This window comes from Pelodiscus sinensis, chromosome 19 (genome assembly GCF_049634645.1).
Source record: "Pelodiscus sinensis isolate JC-2024 chromosome 19, ASM4963464v1, whole genome shotgun sequence".
In the NCBI taxonomy this organism is placed as follows: Eukaryota; Metazoa; Chordata; order Testudines; family Trionychidae; genus Pelodiscus; species Pelodiscus sinensis.
The window spans coordinates 31053511-31076965 of record NC_134729.1 but is presented as its reverse complement, the minus strand read 5'-3'; the positions used below and the strand labels follow the sequence as shown (position 1 = coordinate 31076965).

At 46.0% G+C, this 23455-nt stretch overlaps 2 protein-coding genes across 11 annotated transcripts in view; one reads left to right on the top strand and one right to left on the bottom strand.

Moving 5' to 3' along the window:
* Positions 1-7515, bottom strand: part of CALR3 (calreticulin 3) — a 45584-nt gene extending 38069 nt beyond the window's left edge. Inside the window, exons 1-2 of one of the 5 annotated variants that reach the window (XR_012896760.1) lie at positions 7297-7507; positions 5661-5762 (exon numbers count right to left, since the gene is read on the bottom strand). Coding sequence is in view for 4 of the 5 variants with exons in the window: in XM_075903374.1 (XP_075759489.1) it covers positions 5661-5762; positions 7297-7387 (193 nt within the window). In the remaining variant the exon portion in view is untranslated. Of the gene's footprint in view, positions 1-5660; positions 5763-7296 lie in introns of all 5 variants that reach the window. The other 4 variants (XM_075903374.1, XM_075903375.1, XM_075903372.1 and 1 more) reach the window with 4 other exon arrangements.
* Positions 7516-7706: 191 nt separating this feature from the next.
* C19H19orf44 (chromosome 19 C19orf44 homolog) overlaps positions 7707-23455 on the top strand; it is a 22727-nt gene continuing 6978 nt past the window's right edge. For 3 of the 6 annotated variants that reach the window (XM_006122448.4, XM_014573316.3, XM_006122449.4), the window contains exons 1-7: positions 7707-7864; positions 8257-8901; positions 9210-9552; positions 13086-13162; positions 13608-14100; positions 16327-16422; positions 16544-16710. In XM_006122448.4, the coding sequence (XP_006122510.1) occupies positions 8290-8901; positions 9210-9552; positions 13086-13162; positions 13608-14100; positions 16327-16422; positions 16544-16710 (1788 nt within the window). In that variant the 5' untranslated portion in view covers positions 7707-7864; positions 8257-8289. The remainder of the gene's footprint in view (positions 7865-8256; positions 8902-9209; positions 9553-13085; positions 13163-13607; positions 14101-16326; positions 16423-16543; positions 16711-23455) is intronic. The other 3 variants (XR_012896757.1, XR_012896758.1, XM_075903369.1) reach the window with 1 other exon arrangement.

Below are 23455 nucleotides of genomic sequence, written 5' to 3'. Positions count from 1 at the left end.
AGCCAAAGCCACAACCCTTCCCCTGATGCCATGTCCCTTCACAACCTTCCCCCACAGCCAAGCCCCATCCAACCCCAGCTGTGGGCCATGGCTATTGCGTGTAGAGGCGTAGCGAAGGAGGTGCGGGGGGGGGGGGGAGGGTAATTGCCCCCAGTGCCATGCTAGGGGGGCACCAGCCTGGGGTGAGAGCAAGCGCACGCTGCGCAGGCTCACCTGGCATAGGTGGTGAGTTATATGGCCGTCTCCCCCGGCCCATCCCTGCCGTGTGCAGCATTCAGTCAGCTCCCCCTTGCCTGCACACGCTGCCGGCTGCTGCTGCCACCACACACAGCGTTTCCAGGTGACTGGGGAGATGCTCGGGCATAATGTGATGTCACGGCCCGGGACTTTAAAAGTGTGCTGTGCCACATGGTGCCACGCGGCCTAGCTTCCGGTTTGGAGTCCAGGGACTTCTGGGGCCCGAGCGCAGAGTCTGGCCCCACAAAGTGGAAGGCAGAAGGTACAGCAGGGCAGGGGAAAAACTAAGAGGAAGGGGTGGGAGAGGAAGGGGCTTGTGAGGAGGGGGAGGGAAGATAGAAATGCCAGGGGGGGCAAGTGGAGACAATGATGAAAAGGACAGAGGAGAAGGTGCCAGTGGGAGGGGGACAGGGTGATGCTGCGAGAGGAGAGGGTAAGGGCATTAGGGTCTAGAGGGGGAGGGGGAGGTACTGGGAGAAGGCTTGAAAGGAGGGGTGGGCATGAGAAAGATGGGGATGGAGCAAGTCACGTGGGAGGGCACAGAAGCGCATGAGGGCAGAGGGTGGTGAGGGGGTGAAAGAGGGAAAAAGAGGGCAAAGGGGGCAGGGGCAGTGAGGGCAAGGGGAGGCACCAGGAGGATGCAGGGCTAAGGGAAGGTACAGGTGCCATGGGATTCTGGGAGTGAAGCAGAGGGGCAGACACCTCCAGGGGAGGGACCAGCACCAGAGGAGAGAGGCAGGGCAGGTGTGTAGAGGGAGGTGTTAGAAGAGGAGATGAGGAGAGGTAGCTCATCTGATCAGAGTGGGGCTACTGGAGGAGTGGGCACAGGAGGGAGAGAAGGGCTGCTGGAGGGGGGCAGGTCGCAGGAGGGCTGAGGGCAGTGAGAAGGGCAGGAGTCAGGACAGCAGAGGAGGGTGAGGAGTTGGGGGGCAGCAGGCACCAGGGGAGATGATGGAGCAAGGAGAGGAGACATAGCAGCAGAGAGAAAAGGTAAAGGTTTAAAAATATTTATTAATATCTTGGTATGCTGCCCACAGCCAGTTTGTTTGCGCCTCACAGTGCAGTTTGGGTTTATGTGGGGATCAACATGTGGCCGGCAAGTGGGAGCCAAAACAAAAAAGTAGTCAGTGTAATGATCTTCTGTTGATATGGTTTTAGTAGTTAAATTCTTGGACTGTCATTGCTCATGAAAAGTGCTGTTAGATGGGTAGAAATCAGGTAAATATTGCATTTTATTAATATCAGCAGAACTGACTTAAATGGGGCCTGTGTGTTGTGTAGTCTTGTCTTAATCTTTGTATTCATGCCTGTCAGTGTGAGAAGCTATTTGTATGTATTTGCTTGCATATGCATCCACACTTAAGTTGAGGTCCTCAGCATGTTCTGCAAGTATCAGTGTGGCCCCTGAGGCTTCCAAAGTTGAGTTGCCCTAGCTCATCCCTGACAGGTGTCTGTCTAACCTGGTCTTAAATATCTCCAGTGATGGAGAGTCTGCAATCTCCCTAGGCAATTTATTCCAGTGTTTAACCACCCTGACAAGCAGGAAGTTTTTCCTAATGTCCAACCTAAGCCTCCCTTGCTGCAATTTAAGCCCATTACTTCTCATCCTAACCTCAGAGGCCAAGGAGAACAATTTTTCTTCCATGCCCAGCTTTGCAATGGGGCTGTAGACTGGGGGGAGAGGGGTGGAGGCAGGCAGAGGTGTCTCCCTGCAACAGATGTAGACATGTCTTTGCATTAATCATTCTCTCATTGAAGTTTTTAGCTTTCTATTGAGTCCTTTTACATGGCAACTTTGTATTACATCTTGGTAGAACAGTCCCTAGGACAAGTGAGGCAAAGACTGTCCCTGTGGGGTGAATGAGGTGGGAAGGGATAAGGCGGAAGGTGAGCACCTCTGGGCAATTGCAAATGCTGGAAAGGGGATGGAGAGGGGATGGAAGTGGGCCCATTGAAAGGAGACTAGACCTGTAGAGCCCTTGGGGGTCAGCAGCAAGGGCCTGATTTGGGAAGCCCCCTCTTTGGAGGTGAATGTGGCAGCATTGAGACACCATCCAGAAGCAGGCGCCACAGACACTAACTGCAGATTCATGGGACAGCTCTCACAGATCTTGAACATGCATAAGATAGATCTGCAGGAGGTGGGGCAGTGGCATAGCAAGGGAGTCGGAGGGGTCAGTTGCCCCTTGGCACCATGCTAGGGAGGCTCCAATTTAATCCCATTCTGCTCCCCCCCATTATCCCTTCAGATCACATGTTCCTACTCCGCCTGCCACCAACAGCTGGAGCCTCCTCCCTGCCTCGCTGCTCCAAGCCTGACCCTCCTCCATCTCCACTAGCGGGTTAATGCATGTGGGAGCCCAGCCCCAAACTGTAGGGGTGGGGGAAGATGCAGTACAAGTTCCCTTCAGCTGTGCAGCAGGTTCAGGGCCATGCCACATGGTGGTGGTGGTGGGGTGTGTGTGTGGGGGGGGGGGGATTTTTTCCTTTGCCCACAGACGCATAACACCCTCGCTATGCCTCTGGCTGCGTGGCATGGTCCCAGCCTTCCTGGGCACTGGGGAGCTAGGCAGTCGTGTGGTGTAGTCCCAGCCCCTCCTGGGCAGCTAAGGCAATTTTGGAAAAGCAATGCCTTCCCTTGCCTACATCACCTGCCAACCATGCTGCTGGGTGTGCCTGGCATATCTTTTCTTCTCCATGCCCTCTGCATGGATACAGATATCTGCATTTCTTTTGCTGGTTCATAGTTCTGTCTGAATTGCTTCCTTTCCCCACACAATAATGAGGTCTGGGTTTTCTGGAACCCACCATGCTGGTGCTCATTTGCAAACCTGAGCATTCATGGTTAGGTGTGCTGACTGCTCTGAGGTCCTACTCACTACGCTGGCCACATAGGGAATGAAATTCAAATTTTCACAGGGCTTTTCCTATAAACCTGGAGAGTAGCAGAACTGAAAGATCTGGCCAGAGCAGTCCCAAGAGGGCACTGTGGGACACCACCCAGAAGCCAAGAACATCGCCTTTTGCAGCACTGCATCTGTACAACTGTATAGTCAACCTGTCAAGGTAGAATTTAGCATTACTCCTCATCAAAAGCAGTACTGAAATAGACGTTAATGGCCCTTAAAATCGACAGAACGGGTTTGGCAATATGGGTAAAAATTAATCTAATGTGGTTACGTTTGACCTAAACTGGTATAGGTCAGGCCATAAATGACATGGTAAAAACAACGAGGTACAGGCAGTCCCCGGGTTACGTACAAGATAGGGACTGTAGGTTTGTTCTTAAGTTGAATTTGTATGTAAGTCGGAACTGGTACATATTGTAGGGGAAACTCTAGCCAAACATTTTTTTTAGTTTTGGATAGCATAGGGAAAGGTTAACTCCCCTCTAATGTTTGTTTTGCTGTCTGTTCCCCTGTTCAGAAGATTTCACATCTATTTCTGTCCCTGTGACAAACTCAGGACTAAAGGAGTAACTCATCAAATACCAAACAGCTCTGCACCATGCTTTGAGCTAATAACTTTATTTCCACACACCACCCAGGGTTCTAGGAGGAGGGTCCTTTTTTTGCTAACACAATGAGGCCAGCACTTTGTTTGTTTTGGTGGAGTCTTTGTTTGCCCAGGGAGCCCAGCATGTATAGGGGGAGGAGGGGCGGAGAGGCTGCTTTTGTCTGCTGTTCGGCAGCCTGTTGCTCAGGGGAGGGGGCAGCCTGTTGCTGGCAGGGGGGGGAGAGGGGAGGCGTGCAGGATGCGAGGCCGCGGGGGGGGGGGGGGGGAGCACTTTTCCTCTGCCAGGCAGCTCTGCGGGATCCCTGTCCCTGTGGCCAGCTGCTGCAGGCAGAGGCCAGTTGGAGCCGGCCGAAGAGGAGGAGAAGGTGGATTCTAGGACCCAGGTGAGCGAGCCCCGGGGACGCTGCTGCGCTCCGGGAGCCCGGCATGTATAGAGGGGAGGAGGGGCAGAGAGGCTGCTTTTGTCTGTTCGGCAGCCTGTTGCTCAGGGGAGGGGGCAGCCTGTTGCTGGCAGGGGGGTGGGGGGGGCAGCGGGCGTGGGGAGGCACTTTTCCTCTGCCCGGCAGCTCTGCAGGACCCCAGTCGGAGCCGGCCCGAGGAGGAGGAGGATCCTAGGACCCAGGTGAGCGAGCCCCGGGAATGCTGCTGCGCATGTGCGGGAGTTGCCTCACCCCGTTCGTATCTAGGGATCCGACGTAAGTCGGATCCACGTAAGTCGGGGACTGCCTGTAGTAACATTATCTTTACTGCAGCTCTTTGAATGGATGAGAGCAGGGGAAGACGGCATTTGTTAGGGAAGGTATAGTAAACAAACGGAAGATAAGAACTTTGACAAAAGCTTTAGTTGTGTGGATCTATTTTAGCTATATTATGCTGAAAAAAAAAATCAGTAAGATTTAGGTTGGATGTGAGGCTCCATACAAAAGATGACCTCCAGGTAAGGAGCCAATGTGAGCTACAGGCAGGATGCTGCCACAGTCCATAGTGATGAAGAAAGAAGGTAGAAGGAACAGCTTGCCAAAAGATTATTAATAGCTTTGTGTTAGCCGCATTGAGCTCAAGCTGACTTCTAGACATTGATAAGGAGATGTCAGAGAAACAGACAGATTTTAGTTTGGACAGGAAGTAGTAAAGACAGAGCAGAGAGGTAAATCTGAGTCACTGAATGTAGTTGAATGAATGTTTGCAGATAAGTTGACTTAAAGATAAGGTACAGAGTAGGGATGTGAAGGACTAGTTGACTATCCGATAAGCTCCCCCCCTCCCTTGCTGCCTCTATCAGAGAAGGGGGTACTTCAAAGTGGCAGTGCCATGTGGAGCTGGGGGCCAGACCCCAGAGTCCACATGGTGCTGCAGCTTTAAAACACTATAGGGAGTCAGGTGTCAGGCTGTACGCAGTGTTTCAAAGTGGCAGCGCCACGTGGAGCAGCTGATCCTGGGCTCCCCGCAGTGCTGCCACTTTGAAACCCCACGAGGTGCCTGATGCTCAGCTCCTTGTGGCATTTCAAAGCGGCAGTGCCACACAGAGCCTGAGGTCAGTAGAGGAGTCCCCAGCTGACCCCAGGCTCCATGGGGTGCTTTCGCTTTTGAAGTGTACTTCAAAGGCAGAAGTGCTCTATCGAGTAGTTGATGAAAAATGCAACGCCTATTTGATTAGCCAATGAGTCAACATCCCTAGTATAGAGGAAGAAGTGAAGGAAAGCAAGGGGAGAGCCCTGAGAAAACCATGCAGAAAGCAGAGGGTGAATCAGGAGGTTCATCTGAAATGAAGAAAGATTAGAGAGGTAGGAAGAAACAGGAAGACGACAGTCATGGAAACAAATGGAGGACAAAATTTCAAGAAGAGCATGTAAATTATCACCAATGCATGCAGTCCTAATAACAAATTTTAAATGGAATGTACAAACCTTTGTCTCTGACTGCATTTCCATAAAACTTTCCAGCTGTTAGTCTAAACTTCCCATAATCAGATTTATATTGAGAATTTATCCATCTGTTTTTCCACTTAGCTGGAAAATAGTGTTAAGTATTAATGAGGTTATGCCAATAGAAACATTTGGTCACTAAAGAAATTAAAATGAGCCATACAAGGTCTTTTTCAAAATATACAAATCTTTTGAATTGTACTGCTGTATACAAGAACTACTAAGAAGCTTGAAAGTGAAATATTTTCCCTTACTTATTATTAGCCTTTGTTAATATAGGATTAATGAAGAGCAGTGCACTGTCCACATTCACATTCTTTAAAACATTTTTTTAAACAGGAGAGGAAAAGAAAAACTACTTATAAAGAACAGAATGAAAAAGTGGGGGTAAATCTCTACTATCAAGGAGTGAAATTGTCTTCAGCAACTTCTCAAAGGGCTAGCGATGTCAAATTCACTCCTAGTGAAATGGACCTGATCTGAACATAGTAGAGCACTATGAGATGGATTTGTGACAAGAGGCTATGTCACAGGGGATGTGTGGGATACAAATCCACACCAGTAACTAGGGAGGTTAAAAATAGTTTAATACGGTAACTGTGTAAGTGCTAAACATTTTAGCGATTAAACATACTGCAGAGTCTGCAGTATAAAACTTAGCTTTATATTGCAGAGCCTGCAGCAAAGCCCCTGCCAGCCCAGCTCTCGGGAAGGAGACTTCAATGCGGCAACGAAGCCACCTACCAAGGAGCCAAGAAAATGAAGCCTCCTTTCCAGAAGCAGAGCAGGCAGCCCTTAACAGATACCATTAACAAATAAACATCCTAGCAATAACTGCTTCAGACTCGGTGTACTGAGCAGAACTGACCGGAGTTCTCTCCCTCTCCAGAATCTCGTCCAGAGTCCCAGGCTCTTTCCTCAGCCCTAGGAATCACCACGTTCTAAAACAGGGATGCAAGTGGCTAGTCGAGTAGCCATATGCTTATTGGGTACTACTCAACTAGTTGCCCCCCCCCATGCTCCCTCTATCAGAGGCAGCGGGGGGGGGGAGCAGATGCTGGGGGCAGTTAGTTTAACAGCTGGTTCCCCCCCCCAGCACCATCTCTGCAGGAGGGGAGGCTGAGGCACAGCAGGGGACTGGGTGTAAACCGGGACAGCTCATGCCCGGTCCCCCACCGCGCCTCGGCCTTTTAAATGCTTTGAAAGCATCTGGGACCAGGTGTGAGCTCTCACTGCTGGTTCCCAGCTCACATCCGGTTCCCCGCTGTGCCTCTGCCTTTTAAATGTGGTAAGAGCCAAGTGGCTACTACATATAAAAGGCAGAGCTGCAGCAGGTATAGCGCCCACTGCGGCTCTGCAGCTTCCCCCATCCACTACTTGAGTAGTCGATGGGAAGTCCATGGACTACTCCCTTAGCCGACTGAGTGAAATTTAACATCCCTGTGCTAAAATCCGATTCTAAAACCCTCCGTTCCCAACGCACAGCCTTCGACATGCCCCACCCCCACCCGCCCCTTCATCTCACTCCTTGTCCCCTCAGGAACGGGGTTCCCGTCCCACAGGCAATGCCCCACCCAAGTTTACCTCCCCCAGACTCTCTCCGGCCCCTCCCCATCACCTCCATCCAGAAACTGCTCGCGGAAATACACGTCGGCACAGGCGGGGCTCAGCGCGGCCCAGAAGAAGAGGGCGAGGCCCCGAGGCCCCATTTCTAACCCGATCCTACGTTCGCCCGTCAGGGAAGTTGGCCTCCCGCGAGCGTAACGGCCCTCGCACCTCCCGGCGGACTCATATTTGATTGGTCCTTGCCCGCGCGCTTCCTGCCCATGCAGGCGGTGATTGGCCCAAAGCCTCACGCGAAAACGGGCGTTGTTGCGTACGTATTTTCGCGCCTCGTGGAGGAGAGGGCTCTGATTGGCTTAAGCCGTGAGAGAGGCGGTCTATCTGACGCGGACCGGCCCGCCCACTCCAGGACGTCTAGTGCGCTCGATGCCGTGGAGAGAAGGCTTTGTGATTGGTTCTCGCTGGGCGATGACAGGACGTTGCCATGGAGGAGGCGCCAACGGATTGGCTGGCCCCGCTGGGTCACTCAGTGGGCGGGTGGTGCTGGGATGGCCGAGCCCGGAGCCATCTCTCTGTCTGGGCCGCTGACGTGAGGGGCCTGGAGCCCAGCCCCCGGGCAGCAGGTGAGCTCCCAGCTCCAGTCGCGGGCTTCGCTTGGCGGTGGCCGACAGCGGAGCTGGAGGGAGGGAGGGAGGCGGCCGGGTCGCTGTCACCTCAGTCCTGCTTGTGCCTGTTATTTATGGAGGAAGCGCCCATATGGCCCCCCAAAGGCAGAGAGCGGCTCGTCGCACCGGGTGGCGGTTGGTCCACAGTAGGCGTAAGCCCGGCCTTGAAAAGGGGGCTGTTGACATCGAGAAGACAGTCAAATGGCGGAGAAAGGAAATATTGGGGGGGGGGGGGCTCGTTGTACCTACGGAGAATGGGGGCTGAGAGACTAAATGTCTTGTCTAAAATCAGTAGTAGATCTCCAATAGTCTTGTCAACAAAGGATCATCCTTTTGTAATCCTTCCACAGGAACACGTGGAGTCTCCCCATAAAAACATCACCATGTCCAGTGACCTCTCTATAGGCAGCACAGAAATGGGAGAAAAGGAAAAAAACAAAGATCTGAGGAGGGTGACCCTTATGGAAACAAAGCTTAATCACAGCAGATTCCTAAAGAAAAAACAGCATGCACATAGAAGCCAGCTGAACCAGGTGGATACTGGTGCCATGCTGGAGGGAAACAAGAATGTTGCAAAAAAAACACTGGATACAGCCTCGAAGGTAAGGTCAAGTGCCATTCTGAGAAAGCTAGCACAGATAGAAAGCAAGATCATGACTCGAAAGGTGCAGCTGGATTTGGCAGATACTGAGTTAGACCTGAATATTTCGGATGAAAAGGACTCAGCCTCGTCCAGCCTTGAGCAGAGTACAAGAGGTAGCCGATATCTAAAGAAAAATGACAAAGTCAGTGATTATGTGGTATCAACTAAAGTCAAGGGGGAAAACTGGCACCAGACAACAAACAAAGTGCCAGTTAGAAAACAGCTTGGACTAGATAGTGATGAAGAGGAAATGAGACAATTACTGGGGAGCTCTTTGGAGTTTTCCAGTGAAAATGAGAACCAGAAGGATGTCACCAAATACCGGAAGGATGTCACCAAATCAGATGGAAAGGTAACAAAAATTAATCTTACTGGGTTAGATGTTGTTTATATTTTATGAAATTATACATTAAAATGGCAGATAGCTTTACAGAAAATGTACACATTTTAACAACTTATTTTCTAGTATTTGTAATCCACTTTTGTAAAATGAGAGCTAATGTCAGTTGACATGCTTCTTAGTCTATGTAGCATTCTGAATGGTTCATTATTTATTGTTATCAATATAGTGCATTTTTACTTTTGGTGACAGTAAAAGGTTTACTAAAATCTTTTAAATAAAAGTTGAAAATTATGTAAAATTACATATCTTTTTTCAAGTCCTTCACAAAGTCCAAAATGAAGATTCCACCAAGAACATCTTTTCCACCCAAAACCCAGTCGTCTTCAACAAATCTATTTAGTGCAAGTTTTCAGAAAAGAACTTCCAATATAATTAATTCACAAACTCCTCCACCAAGTAGAAATTTGCCAAGACTAACTAGTATGTCTTCTCAATCATTGACTTTAAATAAAGACAGTATTACAGAGAATGCTTCACCTAAAACAAACCACATTAAACAAAGCCAGGTGTCCTTGTCTGAAAGAAGTGAAGTCAAGTCTTTGGATGAGTTGTTTTTGAAAGCAGCAGATACAGAGGATGCAACCAGTGAAAGCTCCAATGGTGAGTTTTTTCTAAGTTCTTTTTACATTTCTACTTATGTTCTAAATAGTCTTGATGTAAGCCATGGATGCTAAAACTAAATTAGAGCTCATCATATTCAACAAACTTATACAGAGCTCTAGATCCCATCAAAGGGATTGAGATTTGCTCTGAGCATTGGTTTTCTAGTGCAATATAAACTCTTTTTCCTTCATTTTTGATGGCTGAAGGAAAAGCAAGGTCCTGCAGTCAGAGTTTTTTTAGGCATCAATGGGCAGAAATCCTATTGATTTTGGTGAAAATTGGAACACCAGAGGTTGAAAATCAGGGGAAAATGTTGTTCCATTCATCCAGTGAGCAGTTTCAGCAGCTTCAATCACCTCTGTAATTGTAGATAAAAGAACCAGTTGATAGCAGCCATTGATACCTTCCAGCATAACAATATTCCCCCATCTCGGCTCTGTCCATCATAAGAACATAATAATGGACATACTGGATCAGATCAGAGATCCATCTAGGTCAGGAAAAAAAACAGAACAGGTGTAATCATCAAGTCACCCATTTTCAGCTTCTACAAAGAGAGGCTAGGGACACCATCCTTGCCCATCCTGGCTATTGATGGACCTATCCTGCATACATTTGTCTAGCTCTTTTTGCACTCTTAAAGACTTGTCCTTCACAACATTCTGTGGTAAGTAGCTTCACATGTTGACTGTGTTGTCTCCTTATGTACCTTTTGTTTGTTTTAAACCTGCTGTTAATTTCATTTGGTAACCCCTAGTTCTTGTTTCAATGGGAAGGAATAAATAACATTTCCCTTATCTACTTTTTCCAGATGAGTCATGATTTTGTATACCTCTTACCATATCTTCCTTAGTCATCTCTTTTCCAAGCTTATTATTCTCTCCTTATATAGCAGCTGTTCCACACCTCTAATAGTTTTATTGCCTTTTTTCTGAACTGTTTCCAATTCCAATATATTGGATGAGGCAACCATCGATGTATATGTTTCAAGGTGGGGTATACCATCAATTTATGTAAAGGCAATGAGATACTTTCTGTGTCATTAGATATCTCTTTTTCTTAATGATTCCCATAATTCTGTTTGCTTTTTTGACTACTGCTGCATATTGGGTGGATGTTTTCAGAGAATGATCCACAATGACTCCAAGATCTTTCTTCAGTGGTAACAGCTAATTTAGTCCTCAACCTTTTTTTATGTAGTTAGGATTATATTTCCCAGTATGCATTACTTTGTATTTATCAACACTGAATTTCATCTCCCATTTTGTTGCCTCGTTACCTATTATACCATGGCGGGTATAATAGGTAAGGGAAAGCATTGCCTTCCCAAACTGCCAGCCTGGCCCCGCCAATACTCTATTCCCAGAATGACTACTGTAAGCATTCTTGGGGCGGAGTGTTGCTGCCCCTAGTGCCCACCCTCCTCCCTCCCTGGTGCTCTGAGCCAGGGATGCTGGAGCCGCATGCTCTTCTCCCTCCTGCTCTGGGGCGGGAAAGCTGGAGCCGCCCACCTGCCCTCCTCCATCTCTACGTTCCAGGGCTGTAGAGGCTCGGGCCATGCACCCTTCTCCCTCCCAGGTGCTCTAGACTGGGGCTACACACCTGCTTGTCTGCCTCCCCTCTCCTTGGTGAGGAGGCCACCTGGCTGCCGTCGGAAGTGGGCCCCAGCAGAAAGGGCTGGGAGTGAAAAGGACTGGTCCCAGAACAGACTCCTGGGAGATACCTCTAGCTACCTCTCTCTCCATTCTGAAAACTGACCAGTTATTCCTACCCTTTGTTTCCTGTCTTTTAACCAGTTACCAATCCATGAAATGACCTTCCTTCTTATCTCATGACAGCTTACTTAAGACCCTTTGTTGAGGGACTCTGTAAAAGACTTTCTGGAAATTTGAGTAAACTATATCCACTGGGTCCCCCTTGTCCACATGCTAGTTTACATCTTCAGAGAATTTGAGTAGATTGGTGAGGCATGATTTCCCTTTACAAAAAACATGTTGACTATTCCGCAATAAATTATGTTTATCTGTGTCTCTGACAATTTGAGTTTTTACTAAGTTTACCTAGTACCGAAGTTAGATCACCAGCCTGTAATCGCCAGGATCACCTCTGGACTCCTCTAGTCATTTGGTACAGAAGTTGATTTAAAGGATATGTTACAAACCACAGTTAGTAGTTCTGCAAATTTCATTTTTGAGTTTTCAGAACTCTTAGGTCAGTATCATCTGGTCCTGATGACTTATTACTAGAAATGTTAAAATGTTTTAATTCAGGTAAATGTGTAACCGCTTAAGAGTCTTTTTAAAGTCTGTTCCCTGTGCACTAGCTCCCATGTAGTCCCTCTCCCCCCTGCACTATTGCCTTGCTGTTGCTTACAGGGAGCTGGCTTAAAAGGCAGCAGTATAGGTAGGAGAGGTGGCTCTGCGGGAGCCGGTACATACAGAGATCCTGTCCCATCCCTCTGCATTGCTGCTTCTGTGCTTCCTGGGAGCACTGACTCCTATATACCCCTCTCCTTTGCGCTGCTGCCGTGAATGTTAACTGATGAGCCCACATTTACACTTTCCCATCTCTACTTTATTACTGTTTCGTTTATCAGTTTGTTCCAAATGACACCTTAGTCTGTGATAGTTCCTCAAATTTGTTCCTCAAATTTGTAACCTAAAATTTGATGGCTCAGGTTTGGGAATCTCCTGGTGCCCTCAGCCATGAAGATAGATGCAAAGAATTCATTTAGTTTTTCCCCATTGGGTGGTTAGCAGACTTCCAATGTACTTGAACAAATTGCTGGGTTTTTTTGAGTTTTTGACTAGCTGTTCTTCAGATTCTTTTTTGGTCTGCCTAATTATATTTTTACTCATTTGTCAGCGTTTATGCTCTTTTCTGTTTTCCTCTAGGATTTAACTTCTGCTTTTTAAATTATGCCTTTTTCCTTTTTATCTCACTGCTTCTTTTACTTGGTTGTTAAGCTGCCATCCTTCCAGTTTTCTTTTAAAAGTTAACATCCTGAATAATTTATTTCTCAAGTTTAAAAAAAAAAAAAGATAGGGAACAGTGGGGTTTCACCCAAAGCCTCTGGCAGTACCAGGAGGAATGGGGATGAATAGAGACCCTGGGAGGAGGGAAAATGGGGGATAGTGTTATGGAAAAGGGAATATGAGAGGCATGCAGTCTCTGGCATATAGTTGGGTGGAATAGAGGACATGAGTAGAAGGGAGAAATGACGGGCACACAGGGACCCTGGCATTTGATGCGGAAAGAATGGGAGACAGGAATGAGGGAATACTGAGCCTCTAGCATGTTAGGAAAGAGTACACAGCGGACCTTGGCATGAGAGAGAATTGCAGAGTGTCCTTGAAACACAGGGTAATAAAAGAGAGGCATAAGAAGTATGTAAAACCTTCTTGATCTATATGAATAAATATTTAAATCAGGAAAACAGTATTGAATGTATGGCCTTTCCTCTTTTAAGGGCATGTGTAAGGTAGCTTTCTTGCTCTGATACAAGGTGACCATTTGCCATTCAATTGCAGACTTCAGATTCAATATTTTGAACATTGATGACTTGGATCTAGATGTTTCTCGTGATAGAGAAGAATTAAAACAAGAAGTAAGTACTGTAGTAAATCATTATGTTACTTACAAGAGTTTGTATTCATGTGTCAAATGAAGATGGATGTTTTGAAGGGAATACCTTCCATTTTATCTTCTAATAGTCTGTATAGACCCATTATAGAAAGTAAATTGACCAGATTTACACTGTCTGTCTTTGTCTACATTACACGTTTTTGCGGCAGAAAATATGCTAATGAAGTTATATTCACTTGGTTTTAAATTTCCTTTAGCGGATTATATGTTAGTTACACTTACCTTTTAGTAATATTTCAAGGGAATGTCTCTCATTTCCTATTAAGAAAAAAAGAGTCGACAAAGGACACAGCAACCAATAAGACCAATATTTTATAAGCAATCTACACTGTAGTACAATGTTGTGCACAGCTCTCTGAAACACTTCTAGCTTGCATTGTTGAGACTTCACTTTTTTTTTTTAACAGGAGACAGACATTCAGATGTCTAAAAAATCAAACAAAGACTCGAAATCAAATGTGTTTCCTATGAATAATGACCAAACCCCTCTTAAAGTAGCGAGTGCCTTAACTAGTACTAATGCTGCTTCTGACAATGATATGGAAGCGGAAATCATGACTGAAGCAGAAATCTCTGAGCTTTTAAGTGGAATTTCTACAGACTACCTCAGTGTTAGACAAGTTTTTAATGGGCCTGAGGAGAGCACTGTTAATTCAGAATATTCAGAAGACTTTGAAAAATCTCTGTCTTTACCGGTATCTGAGACTACAGACCGAAGGTCACTGTCTGAAATGTCAGTGGAGCACTCTAACAGCTCAGTGTATTCCAGAAAGGACCTTACTCCCTCAGTCTCATCACCTCATTCTAACAAAAAATGGCACAAGATAGTAAGCAGAGTAACTGTGAAGGAAATGGCTGTGCAAACAACTGACTCTCCATTCATCTATCACTGGTCAAAGAGTAAGTTCACATTTATTTAAAATGTGGGGGTTTCTAGTTTCAAGTGTTAATCCTAAATAGTTGTCTAAACTCTATTAATAAATTCAACATCAGAAGGGACAATTGTTATTAGAGATGTCAGCATATTGTCATGTGACGATTAACGGATAAGCCTGATCTTATCGGTTCATAAGATAAATAAGCCTCATACTGCAGAATCCACATCAAAGCTTCCTGGGGGGCAGGGCCCTAGCTCCTGCTGCCCCTGCTCCTGGGGAGGCTTTGCTGCAGCAGTGAAGCCTTTCTCTGAGCTGGGTGGGCAGAGGCTGCCAGCTCCACTCCCAGGGAGAATTTTTCTGGCAGAGGGACAGAGTTTAACCGATAGCATCAGCTTATTGGTTAAACTCTAACATCCCTATGTATGTCTTATTTTGTTTACATTTGTCTAAAGGGTAGTTCTTAGTTCATGTACTATATCCTGAATTAATCAAAAATACTTTTTAAATCTTTCACAATATCAGCGGTCTGCACAAAAACTACTACATAATAATAGCATAGTTGGTAGCATAGCTTGTAGCTTCCAACTGTTGTTGTTAAAGGGCAGCAGAGGGATGGGACTGATTTCTTTGAGGGACACTGGAACCTACACAGGCCATAGCAAGACAGTGGGGATTGAAATAATACTCAGTGTCCTAAAACAGGATTTTTAACAATTGAAGTATGAAACAAACATGTTACTAAAGTGACCCTACCAATGTAGGTGTTACATTTATTTACTAGTGAAAAGCCAGGCTCCCAATTTACAGAGGTCAAGCAGCTGATGTTTTACTACTTCTGCAGGTAACTGTTTTCAACCCATGACGGTCGTTTTCTTTAGAAATAAAGGCGCGCGCACCAGTTGCTTTTGCCATTCAGGCTCTTTAACTGTCTAGGTCTGATTCTAATATTCACTGCCTACCTCCTGAAGTTATGCATAAACTAGACTGTCTGGGGAGAGTGTGTTGGTAATTTTTTTAACTATATTTTCCTGTATTTGTATATTTATCATTGGTGTCATCACCTATTGCTCTCCCCTCCACTTCATATCTTTTGTTGTGGAGGGAGGTATTCAGAAAGATCTTAACTGAGAGTACAGATCCATTTAAGGAGTTAAAGAATGAACCCAATAAACCCATAGGCTATGTCTAGACTGTGCCCGTTTTAGGGAAAAAATATGCAAATAAGGCAAAGCATGGGTTTGCTCAAATCCTGAAAAAAATGCAGCAAAATAGCTCTTGTGCAAGAGGGGGTTTTTGTGCAAAAACGAGCTGTGCAGAGAGCTCCTTTTTGTGCAAAAGCAGAGCCTTATTAATTATGCAAATGAGGCATGGTGATATTCCATGCTTTGCCTCATTTGCATATGTTTTTGCACAAGAGGCTATAGTGTAGACATAGACTCACTCTGGCATGAATAAAGATTCTGGGCCAGTTTTGCAACTAGCCCTAACAAAATGTTTTGGTGTGGATGGCCATTAGGAAGTGTTGTGCTAAGTCAGTGGTCCCCAACCTTTTGAGGTTGTCGGGCGCCAGGGGGCGTGGCCGTTCGGGCGCCAGGGGGCGGGGACACTTGCGCCCCAGGGGCGGCCCCCTCCATAGCCGCATGCCCAGGGCCGGCGCTCCCCCCCGCCATGCGCCCGGAGCCAGGCCAGCCCTAAGCACCTGGCGGGCGCATGGAAATGCCCCCGCGGGCGCCATGGGGACCATGGTGCTAGGTGCATGGTAATGCATGTTGCAAAGTCCTATGGTGGGACAAGTTCTACTTTAATTGCCATTTGTTTTTGCCTTGCTGTATATTTCTGATGCCTTCATGAACAAGTAGTCCAGTTGGGGGTCAACGAGGAACCTACCTATGAATGGTCAAGATTAGCTAGGACTCTTCAAGGGAGCATGAGAAAACAGAACAAAAACTAGGCTGATATAATTGAAAACAACTGTTCTGCACTGTAGTGTTTGAGCAATTCCTAGGGTTAGACATCTATAAAATAGTAAGTTTCCCCACGATGGCAAATAATGAGGTGACCTCCTCAAGACAGACAAGCAGCACCACATTAGTGGTCTTCAGTTTCTGTGTTGTCTGGTAGAAATCGGTGGTTAAAGCTGTTCACAAATTCTACAGACTTCTGAAAAGTGGAATACTGCATTATTCCAATTCTAGTTCTGAAATACTTCATCAGAAACAATAATGTTATGATTCTATCCTGTGCATAGGTGATGGCACAGCAATCCTTGGCCCAGCTGTAGGCTGCAGCTATATTGATCCAGTACCTATTGCAAGTCATGTTGTCACCATGGATGCTGTGGAAGGTATTGTAAAAGCAAGAAACTAATAATTTTATTGTCCTTGTACTTAGTTTGTTCAGAATTTACTATTTGCAATTCACGTTACAATATTCAGCATACTTGTTCTTTTCCCTCCTGCTTGTAGCCCTGACTGCATATAGTCCTGCAGTGTTTGCTTTAAATGACATGTTAAAACAGCATTTGCTACTAACTCAGCAGTTTGTGGAGACCATCCACCATCTTCATTTATCACTTGTGGAGTCACTGGAGGATGAGAAGTTTCAATATCACACACTGGCAGAAGCCAAGGAGGTAATTGCAGCAGAGCACAAATTGAATGTTTTCTAGAGCAGCAGTTCTTGAGATGGCAAGGTGTGAGCAGGGCTCAGGGGGTCTACCAAAATAAATCAGAGAACAGAGTTGGCAGAGTTTGCAGTTCTAAAACTGCAAAAATAAAGCCCAAGCAATTTAGTTTTATGGGGGCCTGAGCAATTGCCCTGTGACTCCCTAACTTAACCCTCACTTAATCTGGATATGTAGAAAAACAGTTGTGGCACAGATGGACCATAGAGTTTAAGAACATGTTGGGGGGAGAGCCTTGAAAAAAGGTTGAGAACACCAGGCTAGAGCACAAGACAGTTTATAGTAAATATGAACTGAGTCTAAACATGAGCATAATGTATGTGACTCTCCCCCTTCCTCTGCTAAAGAAATTTATAGCAAAGAAACAGCTCTTTCCAGTACCATTTATTCCCCATTAGAGGGCTATGTCTAGACTGCAGCACTTTTCTGGGATGCCAGAGGTATCCCGCAAAACCAGTTTTTGGAAAAGCAGACAGGCTCTTTTGACATCCCTGTACACCTCATTCTATGAGGAAGAAGGGATGTGTTAAAGAGCAGGTTTTTCTGAAATTTGGCACCCTGTGGACATGCCAAATTTTGGAAAAGCCTCGACAGAAAAGTGGGAACAGATACACAAATTGCATTTTGTCTTTTTCTAAATTACCTTTGTAGTCTAGATGTAGCCAGATTAACAAAGTGTTTGCTTAGCTGCTATTTAGATTAAAACAAGTTTGAAAGATCTTCTATTAGCCAGACACAGATAGTTCTCTGCAGCATCCAAGGGGTTACGGCTGCTTGCTAGATAGGTCTTGGAGGGGTAGCTGTGATGGTTTTGCAGATACACCCTAACATCTTTAAGGTGCCACAGAACTTCTCATTGCTAGTTCAGAATAGCACCATATCTTAAATGGGGGAAGCTAGTTCTTTAGAGATGTATGTTATGGCTACTATAGGACTTTGATAGAGTGGGTTCTGAGTTGCTAGACAAACGTTTAAGCACCATGTGGCTAATTTTTCACTAAATAGTGTAACTATCTAATCTGGTAAAAGACTTATGCTTGCAAAATGAAGTACCCAGGTTAGGAATACAGAATTAAGACCACTGATCTCACTTCTGTTCAGGCCATTTATTCATATGAATTATGCTCAAGTTGCATATTTTCCATAAGACCCTTGCCTCATGCAGTGCATTGAATAGACAGTCCCCACAGAATTTTTTTAAAATTATTGAATGCATGTTCCCAGATATTTTAGTATTCACCATTTTGAACTCTATGACTATGTCTACACTGGCAGTTTCTTGCGCAAGAACTCTTTTGCAGAAGAGTTCTTGTGCAAAAAATCTTCCACAGGCGCATCCACACCACCATGTGCTTTTGTGCATGGCAGTGTGGAGGCTCTCTTGCACAAGAAAGTTCTGATGGCCATTTTAACCATAGGGGCTTCTTGCGCAAGAATCATAGAATAATAGGACTGGAAGGGACCTCGAGAGGTCATCGAGTCCAGCCCCCCGCCCTCAAGGCAGGACCAAGCTCCGTCTACACCATCCCTGACAGATGTCTATCTAACCTGTTCTTAAATATCTCCAGAGAGGGAGATTCCACCACCTCCCTTGGCAATTTATTCCAATATTTGACCACCCTGACAGTTAGGAATTTTTTCCTAATGGCCAATCTAAACCTCCCCTGCTGCACTTTAAGCCCATTACTCCTTGTCCTGTCCTCAGAAACCAAGAGGAACAAATTTTCTCCTTCCTCCTTGTGACACCCTTTTAGATATTTGAAAACTGCTATCATGTCCCCCCTTAATCTTCTTTTTTCCAAACTAAACAAGCCCAGTTCATGAAGCCTGGCTTCATAGGTCATGTTCTCTAAACCTTTAATCATTCTTGTCGCTCTTCTCTGGACCCTTTCCAATTTCTCCACATCTTTCTTGAAATGTGGCGCCCAGAACTGGACACAGTACTCCAGCTGAGGCCTAACTAGTGCAGAGTAGAGCGGCAGAATGACTTCACGAGTTTTGCTTACAACACACCTGTTGATACAACCTAAAATCATATTTGCTTTTTTTGCAACAGCATCACACTGACTCATATTCAACTTGTGGTCCACTATGACCCCTAGATCCCTTTCCGCCACGCTCCTTCCTAGACAGTCGCTTCCCATCTTGTATGCATGGAACTGATTGTTCCTTCCTAAGTGGAGCACTTTGCATTTCTCTTTATTAAACCTCATCCTGTTTACCTCTGACCATTTCTCTAACTTGCTAAGGTCATTTTGAATTATGTCCCTATCCTCCAAAGAAGTTGCAACCCCACCCAGTTTGGTATCATCTGCAAACTTAATAAGCGTACTCTCTATCCCAATATCTACATCATTGATGAAGATATTGAACAGTACGGGTCCCAAAACAGACCCTTGAGGAACTCCACTTGCTATCCCTTTCCAGCAGGATTTAGAACCATTAACAACAACTCTCTGACTACGGTTATCCAGCCAATTATGCACCCACCTTATCGTGGCCCTATCTAAGTTATATTTGCCTAGTTTATCAATAAGAATATCATGCGAGACCGTATCAAATGCCTTACTAAAGTCTAGGTATATGACATCCACCGCTTCTCCCTTATTCACAAGGCTCGTTATCTTATCAAAGAAAGCTATCAGATTAGTTTGGCATGACTTGTTCTTCACAAACCCATGCTGGCTATTCCCTATCACTTTATTACCTTCCAAGTGTTTGCATATGATTTCCTTAATTACCTGCTCCATTATCTTCCCTGGGACAGACGTTAAACTGACCGGTCTGTAGTTTCCTGGGTTGTTCTTATTCCCCTTTTTATAGATGGGTACAATATTTGCCCTTTTCCAGTCTTCTGGAATCTCCCCTGTCTGCCATGATTTTTCAAAGATCATAGCTAAAGGCTCAGATACCTCCTCTATCAGCTCCTTGAGTATCCTGGGATGCATTTCATCAGGACCTGGTGACTTGCTGACATCTAACTTTCCTAAGTGATTTTTAACTTGTTCTTTGTGTATCCTATCTTCTAAACTTACCCTCTCTCTGCTTGTATTCACTACGTTAGGCACTCTTCCAGACTTCTCGGTGAAGACCGAAACAAAGAAGTCATTGAGCATCTCCGCCATTTCCAAGTTTCTTGTTACTGCTTCTCCCTCCTCACTAAGCAGTGAGCCTACCCTGTCCTTGGTCTTCCTCTTGCTTTTAATGTATTTATAAAAGGTCTTCTTGTTTCCCTTTATGCCTGTAGCTAGTTTGATCTCAATTTGTGCCTTTGCCTTTCTAATCTTCCCCCTGCATTCCCATGTTGCTTGCTTATATTCATCCTTTGTTAGTTGTCCTAGTTTCCATTTTTTATATGACTCCTTTTTATTTTGAGATCATGCAAGATCTCCTTGTTAAGCCAAGCTGGTCTTTTGCCATATTTTCTATCTTTCCTACACAGCGGAATTGTTTGCTTTTGGGCCCTTAACAACGTCCCTTTGAAATACTTCCAACTCTCCTCAGTTGTTTTTCCTTCAGTCTTGCTTCCCATGGGACCTTACCTACAAGTTCTCTGAGCTTATCAGAATCTGCCTTCCTGAAATCCATTACCTCAATTGTGCTGGTCTCCCTTCTACCTTTCCTTAAGATCATGAACTCTATTATTTCGTGATCACTGTCCCATATACTGTCTTCCACTTTCAAGTTCTCAGCTAGTTCCTCCCTATTTGTTAAAACCAAATCCAGAACAACTTCTCCTCTGGTAGCTTTTTCAACCTTCTGAAACAGAAAGTTGTCTCCAATGCAGTCCAGAAACTTATTGGATAGCCTATGCCTTGCTGTGTTAGTTTCCCAACATATGTCTGGATAGTTGAAGTCCCCCATCACCACCAAATCTTGGGCTTTGGATAGTTTTGTTAATTGTTTAAAAAAGGCCTCATCCACCTCTTCCACCTGGCTAGGTGGCCTGTAGTAGACTCCTAGCATGATATCACCCTCGTTTTTTACTCCTTTTAAGCTTAACCCAGAGGCTCTCTACACTGCTATCTCCTACGTTCATCTCCACTTCAGTCCAAGTGTGTACATTTTTAATATACAAGGCAACCCCTCCTCCCTTTTTTCCCTGTCTGTCCTTCCTGAGCAAGCCGTACCCTTCCATACCAACATTCCAATCATGTGTCCCATCCCACCAGGTTTCTGTAATACCAATGATATCATAGTTGTATTTATTGGTTAGCAATTCCAGTTCTTCCTGCTTATTACCCATACTTCTCGCATTTGTATATAGGCATCTAAGATACTGATTTGATCTTGCCTCCCTGTTGTGCCCTGACCCTCCTTTCTCCTTACCATGATAGGCCGTAGTCCCCCCCATCTCCCAGTCCCACACATGCAGCACTTACCTGTGGGCTTTGCTCACCTGCCCCTGTCGAACCTAGTTTAAAGCCCTCCTCACAAGGTTAGCCAGTCTGTGTCCAAACAAGGCCTTCCCACTTCTGGAAAGGTGAACTCCATCTTCGCCAAGCAGTCCCTCCTGGAAGAGCATCCCGTGATCAAGGAAGCCGAATCCCTCCTGGCGACACCATCGTCGCAGCCAGGCATTCACCTCCAGGATGCACCTCTCTCTGCCCGGGCCCCTACCTTTGACAGGAAGGATCGAAGAAAATACCACCTGCGCTCCAAACTCCTTCACCCGTACTCCCAAAGCCCTGTAGTCACACTTGATCCGCTCAGTGTCACACCTGGCAGTATCATTTGTGCCCACGTGGATGAGTAGCATGGGGTAGTAGTCAGAGGGCCGGATAATCCTCGACAATGCCTCCGTAACATCTCGGATACGGGCCCCTGGCAGACAGCATACCTCTCGAGATGAGCTGTCAGGGCGACAGATGGGTGCCTCCGTTCCCCTCAGAAGAGAGTCTCCAACCACCACTACCCTACATTTCCTCCTCGCAGTGGTGGCAGGAGACTGCTCAACCTTGGTGGTGCAAGGCCTGGTCTCCTCCACTGTGGGGGGTGACTCCTTGTCTCCTGCAGAAAGTAAAGTGTAACGGTTATGTAACAACACAGTGGGAGGGTTAGGAGCAGGTGTGGAACACTGCCCGCTGCCGGAAGTAACCAGCTGCCAGTGCTCACCCTGCACCACTGCCTCCTCCATAAGTGGCTGGTCAACAATCCTACATCCTAGGACAGTGACATCCGTGGACTCCACAGGAATACTGTCCAGGAATTCCTCATGGCTTCGAATGCTCCTCAGCCTGGCCACCTCCTCCTGTAGCTCTCCCACCTGCTGCCTGAGAGATTCCACCAGCAGGCACCTTTCACAATGGTTGTCTCCCCCAGCCTGGAGATCACTCAGTGGGAATTGCAAGCCACAAATACAGCAAGACCACACCAGGACCTGAGTAGAGGCATCCATGCTCAGGTTCTCTGTCTGGATACAGGCACAGGTGGAGGAGACAGGAGAAGTACTGGCACAAGCGCTTCGGGTCTTCATCACCATCAGTCACTCCCTCTGCCCAACTCCCTCTTCAATTCCCCTGTCTGCAGTCCCCTGTCCGCTTCGCTCCCCTGGTCGCACTGCTCTGGCTTTTTAAAGCCTGCTTGCCTAGGTCAGGCCTGCCCCCTTCTGAGAAATTCATGTGGTCTGTCTACACTGCACTCTTGTGGAAGAGCTCTTGTGCAAGAGGGCTTATTCCTCATGGGGAGAGGAATAACTCTTCTGGAAGAAGCCCTGTTTTACAACGCTATACTGTAAATTTATTTGCGCAAGAACGCTCGTGCAGTGTAGACAGCAAGGCAAGTTTTTGCAAAAGAAGCTGCTAGTGTAGACATAACCCATAGGTAAATATAAATCTTTTGTGCTTTTTTCTGTGCTCATCATCTTGAAAACAATTTTTCAAAACCACTCCGGAAGATGACTTATCTCCATTTTATACAACGGGATGGGAGATCAAAACTGAACTGTCCACTAATTTTGAGTACCCAATTTACAAGAGCCCATTTGAGTATTTTGCATGTTATGTATACTGCACACCTTCCACTGACATCACTTACTGACTGCTCAACATTCCTGTAAAATCATATCCTCTCTATAAAGTTAAACCAAAAATTTCATAGATGGTTTAAATGACTTACCCAGAACCACGCAAGTACTCTGAAAGACAGGCCTCCATTTGGCTGCCTTAAGCATATGACTACCCTTTCTTTTTGCAGTCATCCTCTTTGTTCACTACACACCTTCTGTAATAAATGAGGCATGGGGCCTCAAACAACTACATTCACTACCCTGCTTCAATGTACAGGATAGTGCTCAGGGAATGAAACGGGGGAAGGAGGAAGATGTAGAAGAGTGTGTAATTAAAGATCTTAATGCATATGCACAAGCACTCAATTTCAGCTCTAACTCCAGTTGCAAAGTTTTTCTGTTGAGGCCACGTCTACACTATGTGGAAGATTGATACTGCTGCAACTGATCTTCCTGGGTTTGATTTAGGCTAGTGAAGACCTGCTAATTCGAACTGAGGGGGCTCCCCCATCGGTGCCAGTAATCCTGCTCCTCATGAGTAAGGGAAGCCAGCGGGAGCAGTTGCCCCCATCAACCTCCTGTTGTGTGGATGGCACAAAAACGTGATGTAAGATATGTTGACTTCAGCTATGCAATTAGCTTAGCTGGAGTTGCATATTTTAAGTTAACCTTCCCCTCTAGTGGCCT